This window comes from Phyllostomus discolor, chromosome 12, assembly GCF_004126475.2.
Source record: "Phyllostomus discolor isolate MPI-MPIP mPhyDis1 chromosome 12, mPhyDis1.pri.v3, whole genome shotgun sequence".
In the NCBI taxonomy this organism is placed as follows: domain Eukaryota; kingdom Metazoa; phylum Chordata; class Mammalia; order Chiroptera; family Phyllostomidae; genus Phyllostomus; species Phyllostomus discolor.
In genome coordinates this window covers 21001589-21027571 of record NC_040914.2, presented here as the reverse complement: position 1 = coordinate 21027571, position 25983 = coordinate 21001589, and the positions used below count along the sequence as shown (strand labels likewise).

The 25983-nt window shown below is 53.4% G+C and overlaps 1 protein-coding gene and 1 long non-coding RNA gene across 2 annotated transcripts in view; one reads left to right on the top strand and one right to left on the bottom strand.

The window, feature by feature from the left end:
* The window catches only part of MYH14 (myosin heavy chain 14), a 73642-nt gene extending 54708 nt beyond the window's left edge, over window positions 1–18934 (bottom strand). The window contains 13 exon segments of the mRNA XM_036012600.1: window positions 430–505; window positions 508–538; window positions 540–574; window positions 1518–1547; window positions 1550–1615; window positions 3989–4052; window positions 4387–4479; window positions 5752–5775; window positions 6427–6529; window positions 6656–6683; window positions 9167–9323; window positions 15226–15636; window positions 18802–18934. Of these exon segments, the coding sequence (XP_035868493.1) occupies window positions 430–505; window positions 508–538; window positions 540–574; window positions 1518–1547; window positions 1550–1615; window positions 3989–4052; window positions 4387–4479; window positions 5752–5775; window positions 6427–6529; window positions 6656–6683; window positions 9167–9323; window positions 15226–15633 (1115 nt within the window). The 5' untranslated portion in view covers window positions 15634–15636; window positions 18802–18934.
* A 139-nt stretch (window positions 18935–19073) lies between these two features.
* On the top strand, window positions 19074–22311 carry LOC118497604. The gene is made up of 2 exons (XR_004900140.1): window positions 19074–19416; window positions 20051–22311. It is a non-coding gene; the product is annotated as an uncharacterized LOC118497604 (long non-coding RNA).
* The last annotated feature ends 3672 nt before the right edge of the window (window positions 22312–25983 follow it).

Here is a 25983-nt window from a genome sequence, read left to right as displayed (position 1 = left end):
TCAGGGCCTCTGCACAGGCTGTTCCCCCTGCCTGCTGTGCTCTTCCCCGGTGCCACCCACGCTCACTCCCCGAGCTCCCCCAGGCCTTTGCTCAGTCATCGCCATCTCAGAGGGCCCCTCCTGACTCCCTGCTTCAAGCTGTGCCCTCCCCCCTCCTCGAATTCCATGTTCTATTTTCCTCCCCAGCACTCATCACCTCCTCATAGACCACAGAATTCCTTATCTATCTGGGCCGTGGTTCTGGTTCAGGCAGTCTCCCCAGGACAGGGGTGTTTATCAGTGTCATTTCCTGCTGTGGCCCCGGTGTCCGCACACAGTTCTTGCTCAATCAACGCTTGAGCAAATAAACCAAGGAATGAATGGCCAGGCCCCTCCACAACCGCCTGCCCTGCAGAGCCCGCCTCCACCCTCCACAGACGCAGGCCTCACTCACAGGTGATCTCCTCGTGGGTGAATCCCAGCACCCGCAGGGACTCCAGCGTCTCCTGGAAGAGCTCCCGCTCTGGCCAGGAGAGGACGCCGGCCCATTGGTGAGGAAAGCGGTAGTGGGAGCAGGGCTCCAGGAGGAGGTCGGCTGCAGGGGGAACAAGGGGAGGCCAAGGTCAAGGGCGAACTGTGGAGTCAGACTCACATCCCCGCTTCCTCAGAGGCCACCCCAGACGTGTCACTACCCCGCTGGGAACCTCTGTCTCCTCCTCTGTGAAATGAGTGAGGAGGATCCCTTCCTCACAGATTCAGTGCAAGGGCTTGGCATGGAGTGGGTGCTTAGCACACCTTAGGTCTTTAATCTTCCCTCTTTCCATAGAGATTCTCAAGTCTTGGAACTGCCCAGAGCAGGCAGGAGCGCCAGTTGGCAGAAGCAATGGGCCCTACGGCGTCCGAGTGAGCAGAAGCGGGGGGACAGCAGGGACCAGCAGCAGAGGGCAGGTCGGCTCAGAAGCCACCGTGAGCAGGAGCCTGGGTGAGGAGGCCAGGAGGAGGCCCAAGCTCTGGGGCAGCAGAAGTCGGAAGGAGAGGGAGCCACAGGGCAGCGGGGCCACAGTCCGTAGCCAGCAGGCAGGAGGAGCATGAGCAGGAGGTAGGAAGAACCTCAGGCAGCAGCCAGAGTGAGGGGAGCTTCGAAGCCGCACAGACCAGGACCCCAGGGACCCAGGAGGCAGGGGGAGCCGAGTCAAAGCTGGAGTCGCACCCGCCGGAGTAAGCAGAAGAGACGTGAGTGGGACCAGGAGCCACGCGGCCATGTGGCCAGTGCGATCTAGACCCAGGAGACGGGGGACCAGAGGGCAGCAGAATCCACCCAGCAGCGCGGGTGGTGGGGATGGGTGGAGTTGGGGGATGTTGGCTAGACTCCTTTTGGCAAAAGTTGTGAGGCAGCAGGATCCAGGAGAGGACAGAATCCGCTGCCCAACAGGGCCTGATGCGTACAAACGCCTCCCATTTCCTCCCCCAGGGGACCCAGAGAAGCCGGAGGCCCATGTGTGCCCCCTACTCCCCGGGCAGCGGGCAGCAACACTGACCCTTGAGCTGCTCTCCCGCGCCGCCCAGAGCTGGTAGAAGATGTGGAAGCTGCACTCGTCCTTGGCCTGGCGGATGGCCCGAGACTTCTCCAGCAGGTCTGGGTGGGGGCGAGTCAAGGTGCCATGGAAGCGGGGCCCCGGCCCCCTCAGTCCATTCTGTCCCCCTGCTATCCCATAATGCAGCCCTGGCCAGTGACCTTGCCACTAACCGGGTGAGTGGCCTAGGGCATGTCACTTAAGCAGTTGTGCTTCACTTTCCCCATCTGTGCAAGGGGCTGGATCACCACACCCACTGGTGAGTTGCTGCAGGAATAAAAGTTGAAGTAAGAATATCTCCCGCTGCCCTGGCTGGTGTAGCTCGGTGGGTTGATGTGGGATGCTAACCAGAGGGTCACAGGTTCGATTCCCAGTCAGAGCATATGCCTGGGTTGCAGGCCAGGTCCCCAGTGAGGGTCACGTGAGAGGCAACCACACATTGATGTTTCTTCTCTCTCTCTCTCTCTTCTCCCTCCTTCCCTTCTCTCTAAAAATAAATGAATAAAATCTTTAAAAATTAAAAAAAAAAAAGAATATCTCCTGGCACCATTTCCCCTTGCATCAGGTTCCCTGTCTGGGTATTGAGGCTGCTGGCTCCTCCTCTGAGGAAAGTCCCCTCACTGGTTCACAGACTGGTGACACACTTTAGAGTAAATAAAACACCCAATAACGCATCTGCCCCTCCCCACCACAGTTTTGCTTGGCAGTCGTAACAAGGAGCCTGGCCCAAGATTCACTGTGTACCGAGGTCTGTTGGCTTAAAGCCGTGGGGTCACTAGCCTGTGGGGACATGGGGAGCAGGGGGAGAGGGCCCCACAAGGCAGGGTGGGGTGGGGGAAGCACACGCAACCAGACAGCCCTGAGCCTTGGTTTCCTCTCGAGTTAAATGGGAGATGCCAGACCCTGCCTCTGGGGCTCAGAAAGAAAGAATGGTGGGGGGGATAATGTATAGAGAGGCCCCAGGGCCACACCAGGCACACGGGAAACACTCAGGACATGTGGGGTGCTGGCGGTGGGGGGTGTCTGACAGAGCCCAACACCCATCAGATTGGCCTGGGAGTGGCACCTGCTCCTAGGAGCATCTGTTCCACCAGCTGGTGATAGGCCAGGAGGCAGAGAGAGCTGTGTCCAGTGGGGCAAGCAGCTGCAGGTGCATGAGGAGTGTGGACGGGAGAAAGTTAGCGTTCAAACGCAGTCGGGGAGGACAAGCATGAAGATAAAAAGAGGGCCGCAGGGACCACGGGGTGGGAGGAGGTGGGAGCTGGCAGGATGGATGGGGCAGGAAGGGTCCTGAGCCCTCAGAGCCCATGTGTGCGGGAGCCACAATGCAGAGAAGCCGTGGCCTCGGGGACTTGGGCAGCAGGAGCTGGTGACTGCAGGGGACAGACACCAGGCCTCCCGGTGTTGCTCCCCAGGCTTCAGAAGACAGGGAGCTCATCAGTCACCCCTGGGCACGGGGATATGGTTTCTCAGTAATATCATTCACATTACAATGAATAATGTTAATTGATAATACGAACATCAGTAAGGACATTGTTAATTCGCTCCAATCATTAACTTCCAATAACCAGAGCTCGTTATTGACTGCTTACTATGTGGTCTGGGTGCCCGCGCTAAGAATTGACCCACACTGTCCTCTAAACCCTTCTAGGGCAGGTTCTGTGAGCCTCCCCCTTCCACAGAGGGGGAAACTGAGGCACAGAGCAGTCTCATCACCTGCCCAGCGTCCCAACAGCCTCCAAGCCGCAGAGCTGGATGGGGAGCCCAGGTCTGCACGACCTTGGGTTGGTCTGCACTCCGGGAGCTCCCGTGTTTTTAACTTTGTAAATTCCTGCCGAGCTTTCAGGCCTCCTGAGCACAGCGGGGTGGACTCCGCAGGGCAGGGCCGAGACTGCCCTTGGCTGGGGGCTGGGAACCTGGGTTTCAGAGCGGCTCCCGGAGGCTGCATGGTCCGAGATGACCTGGTGCGGAACGCCCATTTTCCTCTGGGGAGTCTGGGATGTCGGTATGTTCCGGGTAGGGGGTGCGGGCTGGCGACCAGCCCCCAGAAAAAACCCCGGGAGCTGAACTGTGGCGTGAGTATGACTACGTGCTGCAGCCTGTGAGAGCTCCGAGTGCATCCACGAACCTGAGGACAGTTCCCGACCCACCACCCCGCAGCAAATCCGTGCCGGCCTTCCGATAAAAGCAGCGGAAGCCCCTGCTCTCCTCCTCCCAGGTGCCCAATGCCGTCTGTATCCCTCCCTTCCCAAGGTGTTGCGATCCTTCCCCTTCTACAGAGGGGGAAACTGAGGCACAGCTTCTGAGCCTCAGGAGCCGGGGTTCCCTGCGGGACCAACGCCCGTGTCCTGTAAGTAGTGAGATCCCAAGAGCCTCCCTCCTCAGCTGCCCCTGTTCCCCACCGCCATCAGCGGGCTCAGGGCCCTGAAGGATACAGGTCTCGATGTTGGCGCCCACGATGTACCCAGCAACATCAAAGTTGATGCGGATGAATTTGCCCTGGGAGGTAAGAGGGTGGAGGGGGCTGAGTTAAGGGTCCTCTTCCTCCAGAAGGTTTGAAGAGCAACCCCTACCCACACACCCCTCCCGGAGCCAGGACGGGCCTCTTGACTTTCTCCTGCCCATCCCCTGAGTCCCGCCCCCATCCTGGGGGTCTCAGCAAGGGGCTCCCTGGGAGATCCAAGGTCCAGGCCTTCTCTCCTCAAGAGCCAGGCCCCCAGCAGTCCTGGCCCCTCCTCCCTCAGTAGACCCCCACATCTTGCCTCCCCCCTCCACATGCCCAGTTGCTGTTAGGCTGCCAGGCTGCCAGGCACTGCCGTCTCTCAGCACTCACGAATCGGGAGGAGTTGTCGTTCTTCACCGTCTTCGCATTGCCGAAGGCCTCCAGGATGGGGTTGGCCTGAAGAAGCTGCCGCTCCAGCTCGCCCTGCGGGATGGGGGCGGGGCAGGGGGAAATGGCACCTCAGCGAGAACATGGGCAGGAGGCTGGGGTCTGGTTACAGCTGACAGGAGTGTGTGTGTGTGTGTGTGTGTGAGAAGGACCTCTGTGGATCTGGGTGTGTGCCTACACCCAGTACCCTGGGGATGCCTGTCAGTCTATTGTCAAGGGAACAAGGAAACATCTCTAGGCTAAATCATTGAGCAGAAACAAAGTAAAACAAACATACAAAAAAAATTGCAGAACAATACCTACAATGTGATCCCATCAATAAAAGAAATCAAAGAAAAAAACCCACCAAACAAGACTCCCATTTCTACAGGTGTGTGTATATATATATATATATATATATATATAAATGTATAGAGAAAGGTCTACAAGGATATACACCAAACTGGCAACAGTGCAAGCCACTCCAAGGAAGGGGCACTGAGAGAAAGAAAGGAATTTCACTGTATCTGATTTCTGGGTTCTTGCTGTTGCAGTGAATGAACAAGTACTCATGAATCACTTGTGGAATTAGTTAAGGAAAAACCTACACCACCTATATAAGGTGTTTCAAACTGGCACATCATAGACACTCACGAAATGCTAGTGTCCTTCCTATGGGTAGGGGTCTTACTCTAAACTTCCCCACAGCCATCTTGGTGTCAGAGCCAGGAACATAGTAGGTGCTTGATATATAGCAGTTTCTTAGCCTCCTTCCTAGTCAGGCTCTCTAGCGCATGGACTGTTTCTTTAATTTCCCTGTGAGCCCTCAGAGACAGCCTGAGCTGAGGGCCTGAAATAAATGGCAATGTGGGTCTCTTGGGTTTGTGAATTCATAGGGTCTATGGGTCCTGTCAACGAACATTTAGCAGATTAGCAATACATTGTACTTTTGGTTTCTAAGTTATTTCATGTTGGTATCTGTGGCCAGTCTGCACATACACAGTAGGGCTAACATAATTAGTAATGCAAACTGGGCTCTATAGACACACAGTAGGACCACACGAAATGACAGCACAAACCCTGGGTGTGTTTGTGCAGTAGGACTGCTGTAAACAACAGTGAGTGACCCAGTGTACACACAGTAGGATTGCATTAAATGACAGTGCAGAGTCCAATGTGCACCTAGTAGGACTGCCATAAGCAGCAGGGAGGCCCCCTGGCATGTGTGACCACCAGTGCCTTGGGCCCTGTCTGTCAGAAAGGCCATGTGTTGGGATGATCTGGGTGGCATTAGGACAGCATGACTCGAGGCGATTCCTTGCTACTCACATAAGACACGGCGCTGGTGGAGGCCTGAGGAAGTCACAGGACACGAGACACGGATCGGGACACGGCACATGAAACGTGGACAGACACACAGGTGAACCAGCGGTCTCGGGTGGTGGCCAGGGCAGGGGGGGATGAGGGGGAGATACAAGGTGTGTGGAGCGGTGTGGCCTGGGAGGACCACGATGCCTGGGTCTGAATCTACTCTAGCCCTTGCTGGGTGTGTGACCTCCAAAACTGACTCACCCCAGCTGTGTCTCTGGTTTCTCATCTTTAACACAGGAAAACAACACCCACCCCACTGGAGTGTTAAATTAATGTGAGCAAAGGGACAAGCAATATACAAATGCCCATTTATAAAGTCCATGAGGGCATTGCAAGTACCTAAACCAGGCCTGACACACAGTAGGTGCTCAGGAATGTAAGCACCTACTATGTGCCTGGTGATGTTACAAAGGCCAATGAGGCCAAGAGCCGGCGCTTGCATTTCTTGTCCACCTGCCACTGCTCCCAGCACTACATCAGGCACATAGTAGGTGCACAGGCAGCATGGGAAGCCAGGAGAAGACCCACAACTGTGGTGCCCCATGAGGGATGTTACAGAGGAAACAGAGACTGAGGTTGAGAGGGCATTGTTGGTGGCAGGGTCTAGAGCATGTCCCAAGGCAGGTCACTTACCGGTACGCCTGGCTCTTTCCTGCCCTTTGGCGATGATGCCACATGAGCAAGGTACTGGATGACCTTCTTGGTGTTTTCTGTCTTCCCAGCTCCGGACTCCCCTCTATGCAGGGGAACAAGGGGAAGTAAGAGGGTCAGCAATGGTTTCAGGTAAACCCCACCCATTCCAAGGAGAGCCACACCCAGCTCAGACCCTACCTCCACCAGGAAGCCCTTCAGGATTACTCACGTGCAGAGAATGGACTGATCCTCACGATCTGTAGGGGACAGAGGGACACATGTCACCAGAGATGGTCTCTCCTGCAGGACCCTGGCCGCTTATGCTGGCCACTCCCTTTTCAAAATCATCCCCCCAGGGGATAAGGGAAAGCTTAGGTTTTGATGTGTGATCCCTCTGGATTCCAGTGCCCCACCCAGCTCCGCTTCTTGCGTGCTGTGTGACCCTGAGAAAGCAACTGTCCCTCTCTGAGCTTCAGTTTCCTCACCTGAGGAAACAATAAACTCTAACTAAACAGCATGAAATTCACTCAACAGACTTCAATTTGAGGCCCTCCCTATGCTGAGCATGAGATCTGAAGACAAGAGAGCAAGATCCTGGACCCCAGAGAGGCAGCAGTTGAGGACTCTAGGTTCGAATCCCACCTCAGCCGCTCACCCACCAATGGGACCATGAGAGATGACTGCACTGCCCTGTGCCTCAGCGTCCCATCTGGAAGCCAGGAGATGAGCTCACTTGCTTCGTGAGCTTGCTATGAGGTCAAATGTGTTAACCAATGAAAAGCCCTTGCTGTGGAATAGGCACTCACCCTTACTTTATTGTACCTTCACTCTTAAGATACAATAACAGGGGCCCTGGCTGGTGTGGCTCAGTGGATTGAGTGCCGGCCTGCAAACCAAAGGGCTGCTGGTTTGATTCTCAGTCAGGACACATGCCTGGGTTTCGGGCTAGATTCCCAGTAGGGGGCGCACAAGAGACAACCACATAGTGATGTTTCTCTCCCTCTCTTTCTCCCTCCTTTCCCCCTCTCTAAAAATAAATATAAATATATAAATAAATAAAATATTTTTTAAAAAAGGATATAAGAACAGCTGAAAGTTATACAAATAAATGTATAACAGATTATATAACCAGGTAAGTGTCACCTATGATTAAGTTTTAATAAATGTATAAAGTGAATATAAAGACATGACATCTAAATATGTTCTATTGCAGGGTGACAAACTCATTTTCACTGGGGGCCACATCAGCCTCAAGGGTGCATTCAAAGGGCGGAATGTAATGTTAGGACTGTGTAAATGTAACTACTCCTTAACCAGGGGCAGGGAGCCCTACACTCGGCCCTTTGAAGACACCTGTGAGGCTGACGTGGCCCCCAGTGAAGATGAGCTTGCCACCCCTGCTCTATTGCATAAAGCAGGTGTGTTACAGATCGCCCGTTGGACCAGGGAGCCTGCATCAGGACCTGCAGGAGGTGGGGGCGGGTCTTGTGAAGACCCTGAGCCTCCCCCGGAGTTTCTGCCTCAGCAGGTCTGGGGCCCGAGTGTGAATTTCTGACAAGTTCCCAGGTGCCGCTCATGCGGCTGGTGAGGGGACGGCACTCTGAGAACCACTGCGTAATACGATACAAATATATTATTATAACACACCTTTGAAACAGAGCATGTACTAAATACTGCAAGTTTAATACGTATAATATAACTATACTGCTGCATACTATTATGTGGCATATGATAGAAAGGTATAAATTTAAAAATATTTAAATTTCTAATTCTCACCTGAAGATGTGTTCATTGACTTTAGCGCGCGCAAGAGAGAAACACCAACGGGTTGCCTCCTGTACCCGCCCTGCCCAGCAATTTCACCCAAAACTTAGGTACGTGTCCTGACCGGGAATCGAACCCTCAACCTTTTGGTCCATGGGACAATGCTCAAACCAAATGAGCCACCCAGCCAGGGCTATTTCATATGTATTCTAATAGATACAAAATATTTACAAAAATAGGTGACATTTAATAAATAAGTAACAAGCGTATCCCTCACGTTACATGTGAGTTGCGTAACTCCATCGGATTGATTCACCTTGCCATGCTGTGAGTGGCGGCCCCTTTAATAGCGCACCGCCTGCCCAGCCATACACAGCAACCCCATCCGCCCATCATGCAAGGGGCTGCTGTTCACCCCAAGATAGTACAGAGTGTGTCAACAACATCAGCGTTGAATGAATGAATGGACAATCTAAGTATCATTGTCTCAGGAGAAATTGGCAGGAGCCTGGTACCAACTGGCTCCCAAATGGTACTTATCCAGAGAAGGGGTGAACATAGAGGCAGATAGAAAAGAGGTCTGCCCTGGCTGGCGTGGCTCAGTGGATTGAGCGCCAACCTGCGAACCAAAGGGTCGCCAGTTCGATTCCCAGTCAAGGCACATGCCTGGGCTACGGACCAGGTCCCCAGTAGGAGGAATGCAACAGGCAACCACACGCTGATATTTTTCTTCCTCTCTTTCTCCCTCCCTTTCCCTCTTTAATAATAAATAAATAAATAAATATTCAAAAAAGAAAGAAAGAAACAAAAGGGGCCTAACTGGGACCCAGAGCCCCACCCACTCAGCCCTGCATTGTGTTTCCCACCCCGCAGAGAAGCCTCACAGGTCCTAAAACCCTTGACCTGTCACCTGATCCTGATTCCCAGCCCCGCCCCTACCGAAGGGCCGCCTCCAGCAGCCCGGCCCTACACTCACCTTGGAGCATGCTGCGGTAGGCCCCCTCGGTCACTGCGTACACGTGGGGTGGCACTTCGTGGCGCTTCTTGCCCCGGTACATCTCCACAATGGACTCCGTGTAGATGGGGAGCTGCTTGTAGGGGTTGATGACCACACAGAAAAGGCCCGAGTACGTCTGCGGGGGACAAGAAGGAGGGTCTCAGCCACCAGCCTGCGGCCCAGGGGTACACAGCTGGGCAGGTGGTGCCCTGCACAATGACATCTGTCAAAGCGGTTGCCATTCACACCGGACAATGTCCATTCGAGCATTGTTACAGGCTATGGGTGGGAGAGAATCTTTCCAAATTGCACAAAGGTGCTGTGCGGGTAAGGAGGGCTGGCCAGACTTCAGTCACAGCCTGTCACCCCATGAAAGGGCTGTGGGCAAGCCCATCTACTGCAGCATTCTTTTTCTTTTAAGGTTTTATTTACTTATTTTTAGAGGGACGGGGAGGGAGGGAGAAAGAGGGAGAGAAACATCACTGTGTGGTTGCCTCTTGTGCGCCCCCTACTGGGGGCCTGGCTAGCAACCCAGGCCTGTGCCCTGACTGGGAATCGAACTGGCGACCCTTAGGTTTGCAGGTCAGCACTCAATACATTAAGCCACACCAGCCAGGGCAGTTGGAACAGTTCTTAAATGGTCCCATGGTCCTGAACCCAGGCCCAGTGGGTGCGTGGGTGACTTCAGGAAGTCTGTGAACTTGGATGCAAAAAAAAAAAAATTATGTCTTACTTGCCATGTGCCTAGAACCTGAAGTTGAGCATTTCCTCCAAGAAGAGTGGTCCATGAGTTTGAGAACCGGTGGTCTAACAGACAATCTACCCTACACCTGTTTTCTGCAATGACACTTTGAGATGCCATGTTTTTATATTCACATTATAAATAATATTTCACCATAGGTAAACTTAGCTGATTATATAACCTCGTTCGTCTAAGCGGACCCCGAGAGGCTGTTATTAATAGAAACCACAGAATATTGTCATCGTGTTTCAGCTGCTGCTGACACTGTGAGCGCCCTTCCCGGGATATTCCGTGTGTGTTCAAGCATGTACATAAAAATATTTATTCCTCTTCCACCCCATTCAATGCCAACAGTTCTCGCCTGGTTTCCTGTCACTTGATAGTGTTTTGGAGATCGTTCCCTGCCCACACACTGAGAGTGTTATAGGAATCCACTGTACAAACATGTCTTTGGGCCTTTTCCAGTCCTTGCCCTCATAAAGAATGCTACAGTATGCTTTGGCTGGTGTGGCACCATGGACTGAGTGCCAGTCTGCAAACTGGAGGGTCGCCAGTTCGATTCCCAGTCAGGGTACATGGCTGGGTTGCGGGCTAGGTCCCCAGTGTGGGGGGGCGTGTGAGAAGCGACCACACATTGATGTTTCTCTCCCTCTCTTTCTCCTTCCCTTCCCCTCTCTCTAAAAAATAAATAAATAAAACCTTAAAAAACAAAACAAAACAAAACAAAATCTGTTCCAGCCGACCCAAAGCAGGGGGTAAACAACAGGCACTCAGGACACATAGAAGTAGTTACGCAACTAGAGAACTAGCTGGTTACCTAGCTAAACCAACCCAGAGAGCAAACTAGTTAAGCTAGCTGCAATTAGTTAGCTCAGCTACCAGAACTAGCTGCTTAGTGGCTTCACTAGTCAACTATTAAACCAGTTAGCTACTTAGCCAGCTATTCGGCTAAATTAGCCGGCCAGCCGGTTACTTAGTTGGTGAGTAGCAGGACCGCTTTCAACTCCCTGACATCTGGTGCTTCCCAAGCAGGGCAGGGTGTGGCCACCGCAGGCTGCCCAGCTCCCAGGTGCCAACCTTTTAACGGTGGGAGGGTGAGTGGCCAGTCGGGAGCAGAGCAACCGGTTTGCTGGGTGCTCCGGGAGCCCCGCCCCCGCCTCAAGAGGGCGGGGCGGCCAGGCCACATTCCCTGGGAGGGTATCTCATGGCTGCTGGCGCCCAGGCTGCACTCCTGGCTGGCGGAGGAGCCCACGCCCCCTGCCATCCTCCCACCTTAGCCCCATCCTGCCAGCCACACCTCGTCGCCTGGACGACACCCCTGACAGGAACCTGAGCTGGCTGCCAAGGCCAGGGGGCAAAGGGTAGAGGCTGGCGTACCTAGAGAGGGTTGGAGCCACCCGAGCATCCAGAGCACAGCTGGGGAGACCTGTTGGAAGGGTCTGAGGGGGCTGTCCCAGCACTGGGGACGCTGAAGGCAGACCCACCGGGTCCAGCTCAGCCCCGTGACTCTCCCCAGTCTCAGTTTCCTCCTTGAGAAACCGGGAACGGACACTCCCCACTTCATTACAGTGGCTGTGGGGATTAAGGGAGATAAAGAACAAAAACCAGGCGGCCCAAGGCGGGGCCCATAAAGGCGCTCTAAATATGGGTCCAGAGACTCCCAGGTACCCATCCCACCTGGGAGCTAAGAGCTCGCTGAGACTTTGAAACCACGTCAGCCCGGGGTTCTAGCTGTGTGACTTTACACAAGGGATGTGTCCTGTCTGAGCCTCAGTCTCCAGTCCTGGAAAATGGGGCTTTTCACCCACCACCTAGAAGGACTCTAAAAGTGAAGACCCACAGTGCATCTCCCAGTGTCCCCGAGAGCAGGGCGCATCACAAGTGCTCCACAACCAGGTGCCCGGTCCCGACTGGTGTGACTCAGTGGGTTGGGCGTCCTCCCACAAAGCAAAAGTCGCTGGTTTGATTCCCGATTAGGGCACAGGCCTGGGTTGCGGTTCCGTCCCTGGTTGGGGCATATGAGTGGCAAATGATGGACATTTCTCTCTCACGTTGATGTTTCTCCTTCTCTCTGTCTCCCTCCCTCCCCCCCTCTCTGAAAATACATAAAATCTTTAAAATAAATGGGTGTCCTCCCTTCCCCAAGCTTCCCAATGAAGGACGGTGGCTAAGAGTGATTCAAGGCCAAATAGCTTATTAGAGGCAGAAACCAGGTTTCCGAAGGCCTGGAAGCACCACTTTCCACTGGGCAGCACTGCCTTCCCATCACTGGACTGGTCAACAAAGATATCTTAAGCACGCGCCACACCTGACCAGCAGAGCACAGCTTAAATGGCACTTGTAGCATCTTCTAGCAGGGCGGCTCCATGGCCACCTCAACCTGAGTCTCATTTCCTCATCAAGTGGGGACGGGAACGGTGCTCCCACATACAGGTGCTAGGAACCATCCACAAGTTCATGTTGAACGTACGGGGCTCAGCACGGGCCCCGGAACGGCAAGGGTGCCTAATGCATCGGCTATAAACTTCTGCCCGGCCAATGCTTCCCCTCTGCAAGCCGTGGGAAAAGGAGGTGATAATCCCCACCTCACAGCCATGTCACGGCCAAGATCACATTGGAAAGAAGTTGAGAACAGCACCCAGTAAGAAGTCTGGCCCTCACTAAGTGCCAAGTCGCTTCCCATCTGGGCTTCTGGAATCTTCCAGCTCACTTCCATTTGTCAGGCCCCAGTTCTCTAGTTCCTGAGCCACAGCCTCAGCTTAGGCCTCGCCAATTCCCCCCCCAGGACTTTCCCAATGATCCTCCTACGAGGATGTAGGGTCTGTGTCAGACGATCTGGGTTCAAATCCCAGCTTAGCCGGTTCCTCACTCCGAGGCCTAGTTCAAGTCCTGGCCCCTCTCTGAAGTTCAGTCTCCCCACCTGAAGAAAAGGGATGATAATAGACACCTTACAAGGATGCCGTGAGGGTTTAGAGTATTTGTTAAAAGGCAAAGGGTGGCTTGGTGTTTGGGGGGTCCCTCTGATCCCCCTGCCTTTGGTGAGACCCAGGGAAGGGGCTCGGGCAGAGGCCTCTTCCCCAGCACTTCCAAAGGTGAGGAAGGAATCCCCAGCGCGGCCTGGGAGAGGTGCCAACCCACCAGGGTGAGACAGCCCTCGATCCAAATCCCACATCTGCCACCACCGCCGAGGGGCCCTGAGCCGGCCGCTGGCCCTCTCCCAGCGCGTCTCCTCCTTCCCACACTGGGGACAGAACTCACACAGACATTCCCATCTTGTGCTTGGCGGCCCTTCTCCGGGTGACCGTTGGGGCCAGTTTTCTTCTTTCCATTTTTTTATACATCACATCATTTGTTGAAATTCTTTTATTCCTCTCATTGAGGTTTTGTAGTATTTTTTAAATATAAAACCAAGCACTGCCCTGGCTTGGGTGGCCCAGTGGATTGAGTGTTGCCTTGTGAACCAAGGGGTCGCCGGTTCGATTCCCAGGCAGGACACATGCCGGGACTGTGGGCCAAATTCCTGGCTGGGGGCTTGTGAGAGGCAACCACACATTGATGTTTCTCTCCCTCTCTTTCTCCCTCCCTTCCCCTACCTCTAAAAATAAACAAATAAAATATTTAAAACACACACAAAACAAGCGCTTTGCCTTTTAGGCTTTTAGTTAGGCATTTTTATGATTCCTCCCCCCCCCCCCCCCCCCACCATGGGGCCAATTTAAACGAGCAAGGCAGTGAGACTCCAGGCGTCCGAGCTGGTGTTTGCAGCATAACTCTGGGGCCAGCTGCCCGAGTTCAAATCCTGGTAGGACTCCTTCACAGCTCCGTGACCTGGAACCCAAGCCACTTAACATTCCTGAACATCAGACCATAGCAAGAGTCCCTGGCCTGGAGGTGCGCCAATGACCCGCACACGGCACTTAGAACAGTGCTTGGAACACCGTGAGTGCTCCACAAATATTTGCCTGCCACCCGCTATTATTATTTTTCATTATTATTGCCGACATTCCTTGTCAATCTCTCCAATCCTGTTTGCTCTTAATAACGCTTTGGCTGCCCATTAGAACCACCCTGTAAGCTTATTAAAAACACCAAATCACTGCCTGGCTGGGTGGCTCAGTTGGTTGGAGCGTCATCCCACACACCAAAAGGTTGCAGGTTTGATCCCCAAGTGGGGCTCCTACAAGTGACAACTGACTGATTCTTCTGTCTCTGTAAAATCAATTTTAAAAAATTATCCTCCAGTGAGGATAAAAAAAAAATACCACATACCCTATCACACCCCCAAGAGCCTGATTTAAATGTGTTGCAATGGAACTCAGGTGTTGGTATTAAAAAAAAAAAAAAAAAAAAAAAAAAAAAAAACGAATTCCCCAGATAATCCTAACTCGAAGGCAGGGTTAAGAAACGCTATCCTATTTCTTTTGTTTGCGGTAAAGATTATATAATGTGAGGGACGTTACATGCTTAAGAGAGACGAGGCCGCCACACTCAACCTCCCCATTGTCTATCCCGTCTTAATCTTCAGAAGCACCACTGCAAAACAGCAGAGCCCGGGAGCTGCACAGCCTGGGTCTGCCATGTTCAACCGGTGACCTTGGCCGAGGAACTTGACCTTTCTGCACCTCAGTTTCTTTATCTATAAAATGCTTTATACTGGTGAAAGTGTACTGAGACAATGTATAATCTTTATGTAAACTATGTGTTCTCAGTAGTTTTTTTATCTCTTCGAAGTAATGGATTATTTCATTATAATCTGCTATGATATTTTTTTCACCCACCCCCAGGAGACAATATATTTTAGAGTGCCTAGTATATACTTAATAAATGAGTTTGTATTGTCATTCAACCTCTCTGGGCCTCCGTTTCCTTTCAGATAAAATGGGGATAATGATAGACTCTCCTCATGGAAGGTAAGAGGAAATGAATTAACACACGGCAGCATTTAGCACAGAGCCTGGCACGTGGTTTCCCCTACTCAGTGGTTCTCACTAATTATTATTATAGTCCCATAGCCCTTTTCAAAACACGCTGGATGCATGATAGTTGAGAATTCAGAAATTTTTTTACACTTTAGGAAAATCATAACATACATCTGCCATATAATATTAGGGGGAATCCCCAGCAGAGCCCTAGGCAGTGGTGGAAATCCGATAACATGATTTGGCACATTAAGTGTGGGAATAGTCACACGAGGTGGGACAGAGATAATACACAGCCTCACGTTCGTTCACATCAGGGTGCTGACCCCCAACCCCTCACCCCCGCACACCGCGCTCCCGGGCCAGAGGCCACTCACGTAGATGAGGCCGGAGTAGTACCGCTCGCGGAGGTTGTGCAGCACCGAGGCCTCGTTGAGGCACGTCAGCTCCGCCATGTCCTCGGCCTTGCTGAACTTGGGTGGGTTCATGCGCTGGATCTGGTCCCGGGGCAACCGCAGCCGTCGCCCACTCTCCGCCAGCTCCACCTCCGCCTCTTCCTCGCCCTCATCCAGCAGCGCCGCCGCCTCGAACCCGTGCAGCTCCGAAGGCACCCACACCAGGCGCCGCGCGGTCCACTCCACCTGCGGGGAGGTGCCTGAGCCTCCAGGCCCAGCACCCACGCCCGGCCCCAGGGGTGCGAACAGGAATGGCTGGGCCGCCTCGGGCACCGGGCCCGCTCTGGGGGACACCTTTCTCCTGGGCATGGTCATGGTCACCGCTGCCATGGTCTACAAGGGAACAGAAGATGAAGGAGGTCAAGTGTGGCTCCATCCTGGCCCCAAACCCCCAGGTCAGTCCCTACTGCCTTTCTTCTTCACCAGACCTCTTTCTTCATGTCATTCATTCACCTCTCTATCCATTCATTCTTTCAATAATTACGTAATAAGCCAGGCAGTGGTGCCAGGCACTCAGTGCTCAAGGTACTGATCGTACAGCAATGAAGAAGCCAGAAAAAGACCCCTGTTTCCTCAGGCATTTCCAGTCTAGCCCTGCGCTGTCCAGCACCAAGCCATGGCACCATGTGGCTGCTGGGCACTTGAAAGGTGGCAAGTGGGCCCCGACCAGTGTGGCTGAGTTGGTTGGATCGTCCTCCCAAAAACTGAAAGGTCACAGGTTTGACTCCCAGTCAGGGCCCAGGTTGTGGGTTCAGGTCCAGTTCACTCACCTGAACTGGGACTGACTAGGAATGTTTCTCTCCCTCCCTTCCTCTCTTTCTATAATCAGTCAGAAAGTGAGAGAGGAAGGAAGGAAGGAAGGAAGGAAGGAAAGAAGGGAGGAAGGAAGAAGGAAGGAAGGGAGGGAGGGAGGGAGGACCAAGGAATAAATTTTAATTATATTCAACTTTAATTAAATTTAAATGTAAATAGCCCCATGTGGCTACTGGGCACTTGAGATGGAAACTACGAATGGAGGTGCAGTTCTAAATTTAAGATACACACTAGATTTCTATATGATGACATATTGCAATAATATTTCAGACATATCGAGTTAATAAAATATAGCATTGACATTTTTACTCTTAAAAATTTTAATGTGGCTACTAGAAAAATTTAAATTACATATTTGGCTTGCACTATGTTTCTATTGAATAGCACTGCTGTGATGCCAGGAGACAGATAAAAAGATAAATAATTATATAGCATGTTACACGGTGAGAAATGCCGAGGAGAAAAATAAGGCAGGGAACGGTGGGTGTTAGGGTTGAGAGGTGTTGCCGCTTTAACTGGAGTGGCCAGGGAAGGCTTCTCTGATGTGGCATTTGAAGAAAGACCTGAGGGAAAGGAAGGGAGCAAACCATGGGAATGTCGGAGGAAACATATTCCAGGGCCGGGACAACAGCCAGTGCAAAGGCCCTGAGGCAGGAGTGAGGAGTGTATCTGGATGTCTGTGGCACTGTGAGAGGCCAGGGAGGCTGGAGTCTAGGGATGGAAGGAGAGAAGGTAGTAGGTGAGGTGAGACTGGGGACAAAGGGGGCCCGATTAGGTCATGATGAGGAACCTGACCTCTTAGATGGGAGTCTTTAAGGGTATCAACCTGATGTCTGTCACTCAGGTACCTAGACTCCCTCTGGTCTACCCCATACCTGCAGAGCAGACTAGAATCTCCTCCCTCAGTTAACAGGGCCCTCCTTCCCTGTGACCTGTCTTCCTTGTCTGTGTAATGAATGCGGAGACTGGCCCCATTCATTCACTCCTCCATTCATTCAGTCTCCCCTCCCGGAGGCCGAGGCCAAGGAGCCTGGGGACCCTGAGATGAGCAGACAGGGCCCCACCTGGCAGAGCTCCTGGTCTGGAGTGATCCACTTCTGCTCTCAGACCAACCCACTGTGAGCTGTGAGCTGTAACGGAGGCATTGGGTGAGCCAAAACGTACTAGGCCCCTCCCTGCCCTCAAAGGGGCCACAGACCAGGACCGAACAGAACACAGCAGTTCCAGAACAGCCCAAGCACCATCGGGAAAAATATGCTCCCTGCCCCTCCTTATGCTCTGCTCCTGAAGAAGGAGCCTCTACTCTTTTCCACTGCCTCAGACGTCCGTGGGAACACCCTAACATTCCTGTCTCCCCCACCTTATAAGGTGCTTTTGCCTCTGGCCTCCAGGGCCCCCTCCCCGGCTCTAACACACCCCTGGAGAGGTCCCCCCAAACACCCAGATCCTCTCCAGGCATTCCCAGGCCTGGTCCCCTCAGGCTCTCGTCTTTCCTGCAGAGCCTTTCCCACCAGAAACCTGGCTCCAGGCCACACGTCCCACTGCCCTCCAGGACCCTCTCCTCACACGCCCAGTGCCAGCAGTCCCTGCCCATGCTTGCTCCTGATGATCTGGGCCTCAAGCCCTGGGCCCCTGCCCTCAGACGGCAGGGTTCTACCACCATCGCATGGCGTTTCGCCACCTCCTGGGCCCCAAGGGCCCCAAATTGCCCTGTGTGGCCATGGTGCACACGGAGCCCGGCCCTGTCCCTAGGACTTTACCCTCATGCACCTTACCTCACCCCACCCACTTCCTCTCCAGCCCGCGGCCTTTGACCGGGAAGAGTTTGGGAGCTTTGGTAACCAGCCAGTCCTGTGTTTTCCCCTTCCTAGAGCCAGGAGCCCAGACCCTACGCCCTCCTCCTCCAGACTCAGGAGCCTAGGCCCCCAGCACCCTAATCTTCCACGACCAAGGAGTCGGAACCCTCTGCTGCCTCCTCCCTCAGCCCCATGACTCCAGGCCCCCTCACCTCACGGCAGCCAGGCTAGAGGTGAGGATGCCTGGGGACTGATTCTGAGGACTGACAACGGCCGGCAGCCCCACCCTCTTCAGCCAGCAGGAACGCCTCTGCCCGGACTCATTACTGTCACCGGGGCAGGTGAAAGCACCTGCCCTGGGAGGAGTGGAGACTGCCAGACTGGGAGAGGAAAAGGAGCCAGGGATCTGCCCCTGGGGCAAGGGTTGGGGCCCTTGGCACCCAGCCCTCTGACCTCAGCAGAGCGCTGGTCCTCGCGAGTCCTCTCCACCCCCAGACTCAGAAATCTGGGTTCCCAGCCCCCTCCTCCCGCAGGCCCAGATGTCTAAAACCTCGGGCTGCTCTTGCACAGACCCAGGAACCAGGCCCCCAGTCCCCCCGGGATTCTGGACCCCCAACCCCTCCTCCCTCAGACCCAGGATTCCAGACCCCCAGCCCCTGGTCCAACAGACCCAGGAGCCGCTGACCCCAAATCCAGAGTCCTGGCCCGACTGCCTTTCTCTCTCAAGACCTAGGAGTTCCGGCTCCCATCGCCGCCCGTACTCGGACTGGGATTCCTGGCCCCCAACCCCCTTCCTCGGATCCAGGAATCCGAACGCCCAAGCCACCATTTCCCCGAGCCCCAAGCGCCTGGGTTACCGCCCCCTTATCCCGAAGATCCTTAGCACTACCTGGGGGCGCCGGTCGGTGCAGGAAGCGGGAAGGTGGGGAGGGGGCACAGGATTCCCCGGTCCCCTTCAGAGCTCTCAGGTGCGGCTACCTCCACGGTCCAGCGCGAGGCGGGGCCACGTCGCGTCACCAGGAGGGAGCCTGGCTCTGATGTCACCCAGCACCTGCCTGGCTTGGGAAGGGGGCGGGTCCTGGAGCTGCAAGCCCGGGACAAGAGGACGCGGGGAGGCAGGGGAAGAGCCGGTAGCCAGGTGGGCGGCAGAGGCAGCCGCGGCGCCAGGGGGCCCCTCCTTCTGGCCGGGTAAAGGTCAGGTGCCCGCTGCGGAGAGCGCTGAGGTCTCACGAGTTTGAATCCCGCTCAGGTTGTCTGGTCCTCAACTTTCCTCTCCGTGAATTTCAGTCGGTGAAGTAAATCAAACAATGTGGGAGAAGGGCGGGGCTTCAAAAAGAATGCCTCGTGACATCATCTAATCTCTCTCAGCCTCAGTGTCCCCGACCCAGGAAATGAGACAGTGCAACCTACAGAGGGCACCAGAAGCACCGACGAGGACCACAGAGCGTTACCCTGGCCTCCGGAGCTCCAGGCTCCTCACGGGTGAAACGAGGCCTAAAGAGCGGTAAGCGCACCTACTACGTACCCCGTGTTTTCTGCTCTTAGAACAGCTCTCTGAGCTCAGACTCCTAAAACAATCTCAGAGAAAACAAGGGGATGGGGACCATGAGCATCTCCGTTTCTCCGAGGGGAAATCGAGGCACGGAGAGGCGAAGTCACGCGTTCAAGGTCATACCATCAGTCGGTAAGAGGCAGAGCTGGGTGCAAGCCCCGATCGTTTTCTGCCAATTATAGAGAGGAGTTTGGGGGAGAACGTAAGGTGTTAGGTTCTCAAAGATGTCAGTTTTCTCCGCTCATTTGGTAACTTTATCGAACCGTCCCCCCCCCCCCATCTAAGCCACAGGGACCCCAGCCTTCCTCAGTGGACTACTGGGGGGTGAAAAGGGTTAAGGAACCCAGCACACAGTCGGTCTTCGAAGCGGGACCCTCGACTCCGGCTCCCTGCAGTCGCCCTGTCCAGCCTCGGTTTTCCCCTCCCTGTCAAATGGGTACAACAGAGCCCACTGCCAGTTCACATAATTACAGGACATGGTTTAGTTCCAACAAACAAAAGCGCCCGAGTGCTGGGTAGGCGCTCACGTAAGTCTCTCCCCACCCGTCTGCCTCTGCCAGTCCTGACCCGTGTCTCCGCTCCGCAGTTTTTACAAGTGACAACAGAGACGCTGTCATCTGGGGGCGGGGGACTGAAGGCGATGACTCAGGTATTAAAGCGTTTAAGGTTCCGAAGCGAGCCTCAGTTTCCCCATCTCCGGAATCGGCCCGAGGCCGTCAGCGAGGACCCCGATCCGGCCTCGCACACAGTAGGGACACGGACTGGGGGGAATATAGACGCCCCGCGTCCCCCCCCACCCCGCACGGGGCTGTCCCGCAGCACGCCCAAGGTGAGTGTCCCTGTCACCACTCCTGCCCCTGCGCTCACGCAGGCCTCCGGGGCCCCGTTCGCAGCCCCGAGGCCCCAGCCTCCCAGGCCCCTGCCTTGCTCTGCCGCCTCCAGCGGGCAGCGAGCCCCGGGGCACTCACCGGCTTCCAGGGCCGTCCCGAGGCTTCGGCCTGAGGAGAAAGAGGGGCGGGCCCCTCCGGAAAGCCCCGCCCACACGAGCGCAGCGCGGGCCAATCCGCCTCCGCTGCGGCAAGCCACGGCCCCGCCCATGGGGGGCGCGCCGCCAATCAAGAGAAGCACCTGGCAGAAGAAGCCAATCAGAAGTTGTCGGAGTGTGCCAGCCGTGGGAAAAGAACCGCGCCTGAGCTCTGAGCTTGGCGGTGCGGTTGTGGGCGGGACCCGAGGTCTGACGAGCAGCGAGTTCGACCAATGATCAGGCGCGGGGGGCGGCCTGGGGCGGGAGGCCCAAGGGACTAGGGTGAATGGGCCGCTTTGTAAGCGAGGAATGAATGGGGGCCTTTGTGAGGGCCCGCGTGTGGGGGGGCGGCTGGAGGCCGGAATGCCTGGGTCCCCGGGGAGCTGGCGGGCAGGAGAGACGGGAAAGAGAATTCACTTTTGTAGAACACCGACCGCGTACCAGGCACTCTCCCGGGCTCTCACCCACAGGGGAGGTGTGGGCGATACTGTCAGTAATAACAATCCTGTACTGAGTGCCCGATGTATGCCCAGGAGCTGGGCTAAGCGCTTTACCTGCATGATTTCATTTAATCCTTACAACTAGCATTTGAAATGGGTGTTATTAAGATTTTCATCTTTCAGATGAGGTAAACCGAAGCTTAGAAAGAGGGTGTTAATTGCGGAAAGTCACAGAGCTGGCAGGTGGAAGAACAAGAACTCGGATCTCACTAAATCTGACTCCAGAATTTCTGCTCTTAACCACTATGCTACACCCAAATGTTGGTTAGTGCTTCCCAGCTTACAAATGGAAAAACTGAAGCGACTTCCCAAACTCACAAAGAAAATGTTCTGCTGAACCCTGAGGTGCTGGCCATGTCTAAAGTTCACCTTTTGCTGGTGAGCAGTGCACCATTGGTCTTTGAGGTGTATCCCCATTATACAGGTGTACCCAGAGTCTCCAAGAGGGACAAGCAGCTGGGGTGGGAACTGGGAGCTGCATGTCAATCAAGCCCCAGCCTGGCAGCCTGGCTCTGCTGCTTACCAGCTGTGTGGGCCTGGTTCAGTTGCTGGCCTTTTTTGAGATTGCATTTATTTCTGCATCTATAAAATGAGGATGATGGCCTCTTTGCCTCCACTCTGACAATCCCCAAACACACAGACTGTCTACTGCCAATGGGATCCTGTTAAATTTTATTCTGACTGCTCTCCTGCTCTTTTTAGAATCTTTCATGGCTCCATCTCAGAGTAAAAAAGCCCATGTCCACACCACAGTCCACAGAGGCCTGCATGATGGGCCCAGCCCCCCACCCCTGGGGGTCTGTCTGATCTCATCTCCCCTTCATTGGGCTCCAGCCACACTGGCCTTCTGGCTTTTCCTCAGTTCCTCAGACACTCCCAGGCATGGGTCAGGCTCAGGACCTTTGCATTTGCTCTTCCTTCTACCAGGAATGCATTTTCCCCAGGTTGTGCATGGCTGCATCCCTCTCACATTGTCACATCTGCTCCAACATCACCTCCCTCAGGAGGTCTTTTCTGACCATTCTGTCGGAAGTTCCCCTAGTCACCCTCTCTCCCTCTGACCCTTCTCTGTTTCAGCTCATGATTCTTGGAGAGTTTGCTTTTTTGTCTATCTGTTTATCATCTCTTTCCCCACTAAAATGTAAGTTCCATAAGGGCATGATTTGTTCAGTGCTGGATTTTCAGGGCCTATCATACAGTAGGCGCTCACTAAGTGTTTGTTGAATTAATGCTAACAAGTTTTTTGTATTGTGTGAATTCAATGAGTCAATGCATACAGAGTTGATGCATTGAGAAAAGGCAAAATAAACAGAGAATTATTATTATTATTATTATTATTACCATTGTTATTTATTGCTCTAAAACAGCTTTTTGATAGCATACAGGAGGGAAACAAGAGAGAAAGTCCAGAACTAACTAGGGAAAGAGCCAGAGAAGGGGAAAGGTTGAAAGGTAAGAGATGGGGAATGAAGAGACAGGAGGAGAGGCTGGAGCTGGGTAAAGGGCAGACAGAGGTGCAAGCATCCAGCTCCCAGCTCATTTGCTTGGCAATGGAAAAGACAAGCCCTTGTGGGCAGACCACAAGGTTTGAAATTGCCATGGCAATGCCCACTTCTTTGCAAATCAGGAAATTGAGGTCCAGGGAGGCAAGGACTTTTCTGAAGGCATCTGCAGTGATAATACAGCTCATGTTTATGAAGCTTGCTTATGCACTGGGCACATGACTGTCATTATCTCGATGTACCCTCATGCCATCCCTATGAGGTTGGCACAGTCATTACCCCACTTTCTAGGCCAGAGATGTGCCCAGGTTGTCCTGGCTGTTCCTGGTGGCAGATCTGGGCTCAGACTGTGGGCTCATTGAGTCAGACCCCCGAGTCTGTGCTCTTCGCCAAGACTGAGATGAGGGCACCTGTTACTCTGGCAGAGCGTCCTCCATGGGAGTCTTCTGCAGTGAGGATAACAGGAGCCCTCTCTCTCTTTTAAAATATGTTTATTGATTTCAAAGAGAAAGGAGAGGCTGGTGTGACTCAGTGGATTGAACACCAGCCTGCAAACCGAAGGGTCATGGGTTTGATTCATGGTCAGGGTACATGCCTGGGTTGAGGGCCAGGTCCCCAGTTGAGGGCAGGTGAGAGGCAACTGATTGATGTTTCTCTCCCTGTTTTTCTCCCTCCCTTCCCCTCTCTCTAAAAATAAATAAAATCTTTTTTAAAAAAATAAAGAGAGAGAGAGAGAAAGGGAGAGAAACATCATTGTGAGAGAGGAGAAATGCCTATTGGTTGCCTCCTATACACACCCCGACCAGGGATCAAACCCCCAACCTAGTATGTGCCCTGACCTGGAATCGAACCCCAACCTTTTGGTGTATGGGATGACGCTCCAACTGACTGAGATACACAGTCCAGGGCGCAGTTGCTGTTCATTGAGTGCCAACTGTGTGCTGGACATTGTGTCCTTTGCATGTATTAACTCTCTCTTTGGATTCTTTCAACAATCTTATTAGATTGATATTTTTGTTATCTTCATTTGACTTATAGAAAACTTAGGCTCGGACTGATAAAAATTCCATGTGTGCCCTGGTTGGCGTAGCTCAGTGGATTGAGCACAGGCTGTGAACCAAAGTGTGGCAGGTTCGAGTCCCAGTCAGGGTACCTGCCTGGGTTGCAGGCCATGACCCCCAGCAACCACACACTGAAGTTTCTCTTTCTCTCTCTTTATCCCTCCCTTCCCTCTCTAAAAAATAAATAAATAAAATCTTTTTTAAAAATCCACGTGCCTGAAGGCACCAGGGAAGAGTGTGGACTGGGACACAACTGACATTTCAGCAGGAGAGAAAGCCCTGACACCCACATTCTAACCATATTCTGCCTGGTGACTGGTGATGTCATCAACTCTATTTAGGGTTAAATCTACCAGGCAACTAGTGATGTCATCATTCCCACCAAAGGTCTAAACTGGAGACATCATTAATTCTGCTCAGTGTCTGGGTAGTTTATGACATCACTGAATGATAATATTAAGCTTCCTTCCACTGAGGTTGTTCTATGAGTTGGACGCCTGTGCTAAGCACTCTAATAGCTGTTATTTATTGACTGTTTAGCATGCACCAGGCAGAGTCCTAAGCCCTATGTATGTATTCAGTCTCACAATCTTCCCAATAACTCTACATGGTAGGGACTACTGTCATACCCCATTTGCAGATGAGTACATCAAGGGAAAGCTGCCCAAGGTTGCACAGTTAGGAAGCATCAGAGTCTGAATTTGAACCCAGGCACTCTGCCACCAGAGCTTGGGTCACAGATCACTGTGCAAAAACCACCAGAGTGGTGGAGGCCCAAGAAATGAAAACTGAGGAGGAGGCACCTGGCTAGCTCACAGCCTTCCATGTCCTCCGTCCAAGTCTGCCCGAGAGGGGATGCCTCGACTATGCACCCATTTCCTCCCCTGGGGAACTGGAACTGTCCCCATTAAATCGTGAGCCCCTGGCTGTCAGTGGCCAGGTCTGATTCCTCTGTGGGTCCTGAGGATGCACTGTAAGCTCTGAAACTCAGAAATGGGGGTGGATGGAATATTAGGGTGGATGTAGGGGGTGAGGGGAATGAGAATGTGGGAGAACTGACAGATCCCACAGAAAGAGAGGGCTTCCTGCCATCTGCCACAGCCCTGATCTCCTAGAGTCGTCACTACCTTGTTATACAGCATCCGAGTAATGGGCAGCACAGGTGTGGGGGGGGGGGGCAGGGGCCAGCCAAGTTCATGTGCTAGAATAAAACTTTAATGCTTAGCCCTGGCTGGTGAAGCTCAGTGGACTGAGCTCGGGCTTTCGAACCAAGGGGTCACCTGTTTGATTCATGGTCGGGGCACATAGCTGGGTTATGGGACAGGTCCTCAGTAGGGGGCACGTGAGAGGGACCCACACATTAATGTTTTTCTCCATCTCTTTCTCCTTCCCTTCCCCTCTCTAAAAGTAAATAATTAAAAAAAAACTTTGATGCTTAGAGAGGAGGAGATGGGAGAACCAGAAGGGGGCTGCTCAATGGAAGGGAGTTTGCCTTTTGTGGAGATTTTTGAACAAGAAAATAATTGGGGGGGAGCAGCTTCTGTGCCTGCAGGGTTTAAGGGGCTCAAGTCTTCATAGAGAAAAAGAGAGGGGCAGAGAGCATGCTAAGTGTCACCGTGGGTCCCAACTCCAATCCTGCCTGAGCATTCTCTCTGCAACAAAGATTTGAGTCATTCCAGCATTTTCTTTTTGGTCGCTGGGCGGTTGTTTTCTTGCATGTGACTCGCAGCTGGAGCTGGCTCTGAGACAAGAGCAAGCTGGCAACCTCGTGGGGGTCACAGATAAGTGATGGGGGGCATTCTGCAGTGACTGACATGTACTGAGTGCCTACGACATGCCAGGCCTTGCTCCAGAACAGGAGTCAGGGAATACATTCTGTAAAAGGCCAGACTCGAAACACTTCAGCTTCAAGGGCAAGATGGTCTCTGTTGTAACTACTCTACTCGCCTTTGTAGAGGGTAAGCAGTCACCGATAACGCATAAGCAAATGGGCATGGTGGTGTTCCAATAAAACTTTACACACACAGGGGGTGGACCCATTATTCCCCAAGCTGAGGAGCTGCAGGGAACAAAGGCGATTCCAGTCCTCACAGAACTCAGCTATAATCTCCACCTGCACAGCAGGCAAAGGGAACACATTCCGTCTAAGCAAAGTCCACCCCTGGCTCCGGGCTTGCTGAGGGTTAAAGCTAAGTCCTCGCCCTCTGCCCCCTGTCTGCCTTTGCCTGCCAAACCCCTTCCTCTTGATGACTCTGCTCCAGCCGCAACGACTCTCCTGTTTCTGTTTTCTATAGCACTTCTAATCTGCCAGCATACTCCATCACTTATTTATTTACTGTGCTTGTTATTTATTACCTGCCCCTCTCTGACAGAAGAATGTCAGCCCTAGAGAGGGTGGGGACTCGGCTTTGTTTACGGCTCTGCGCCCAGCA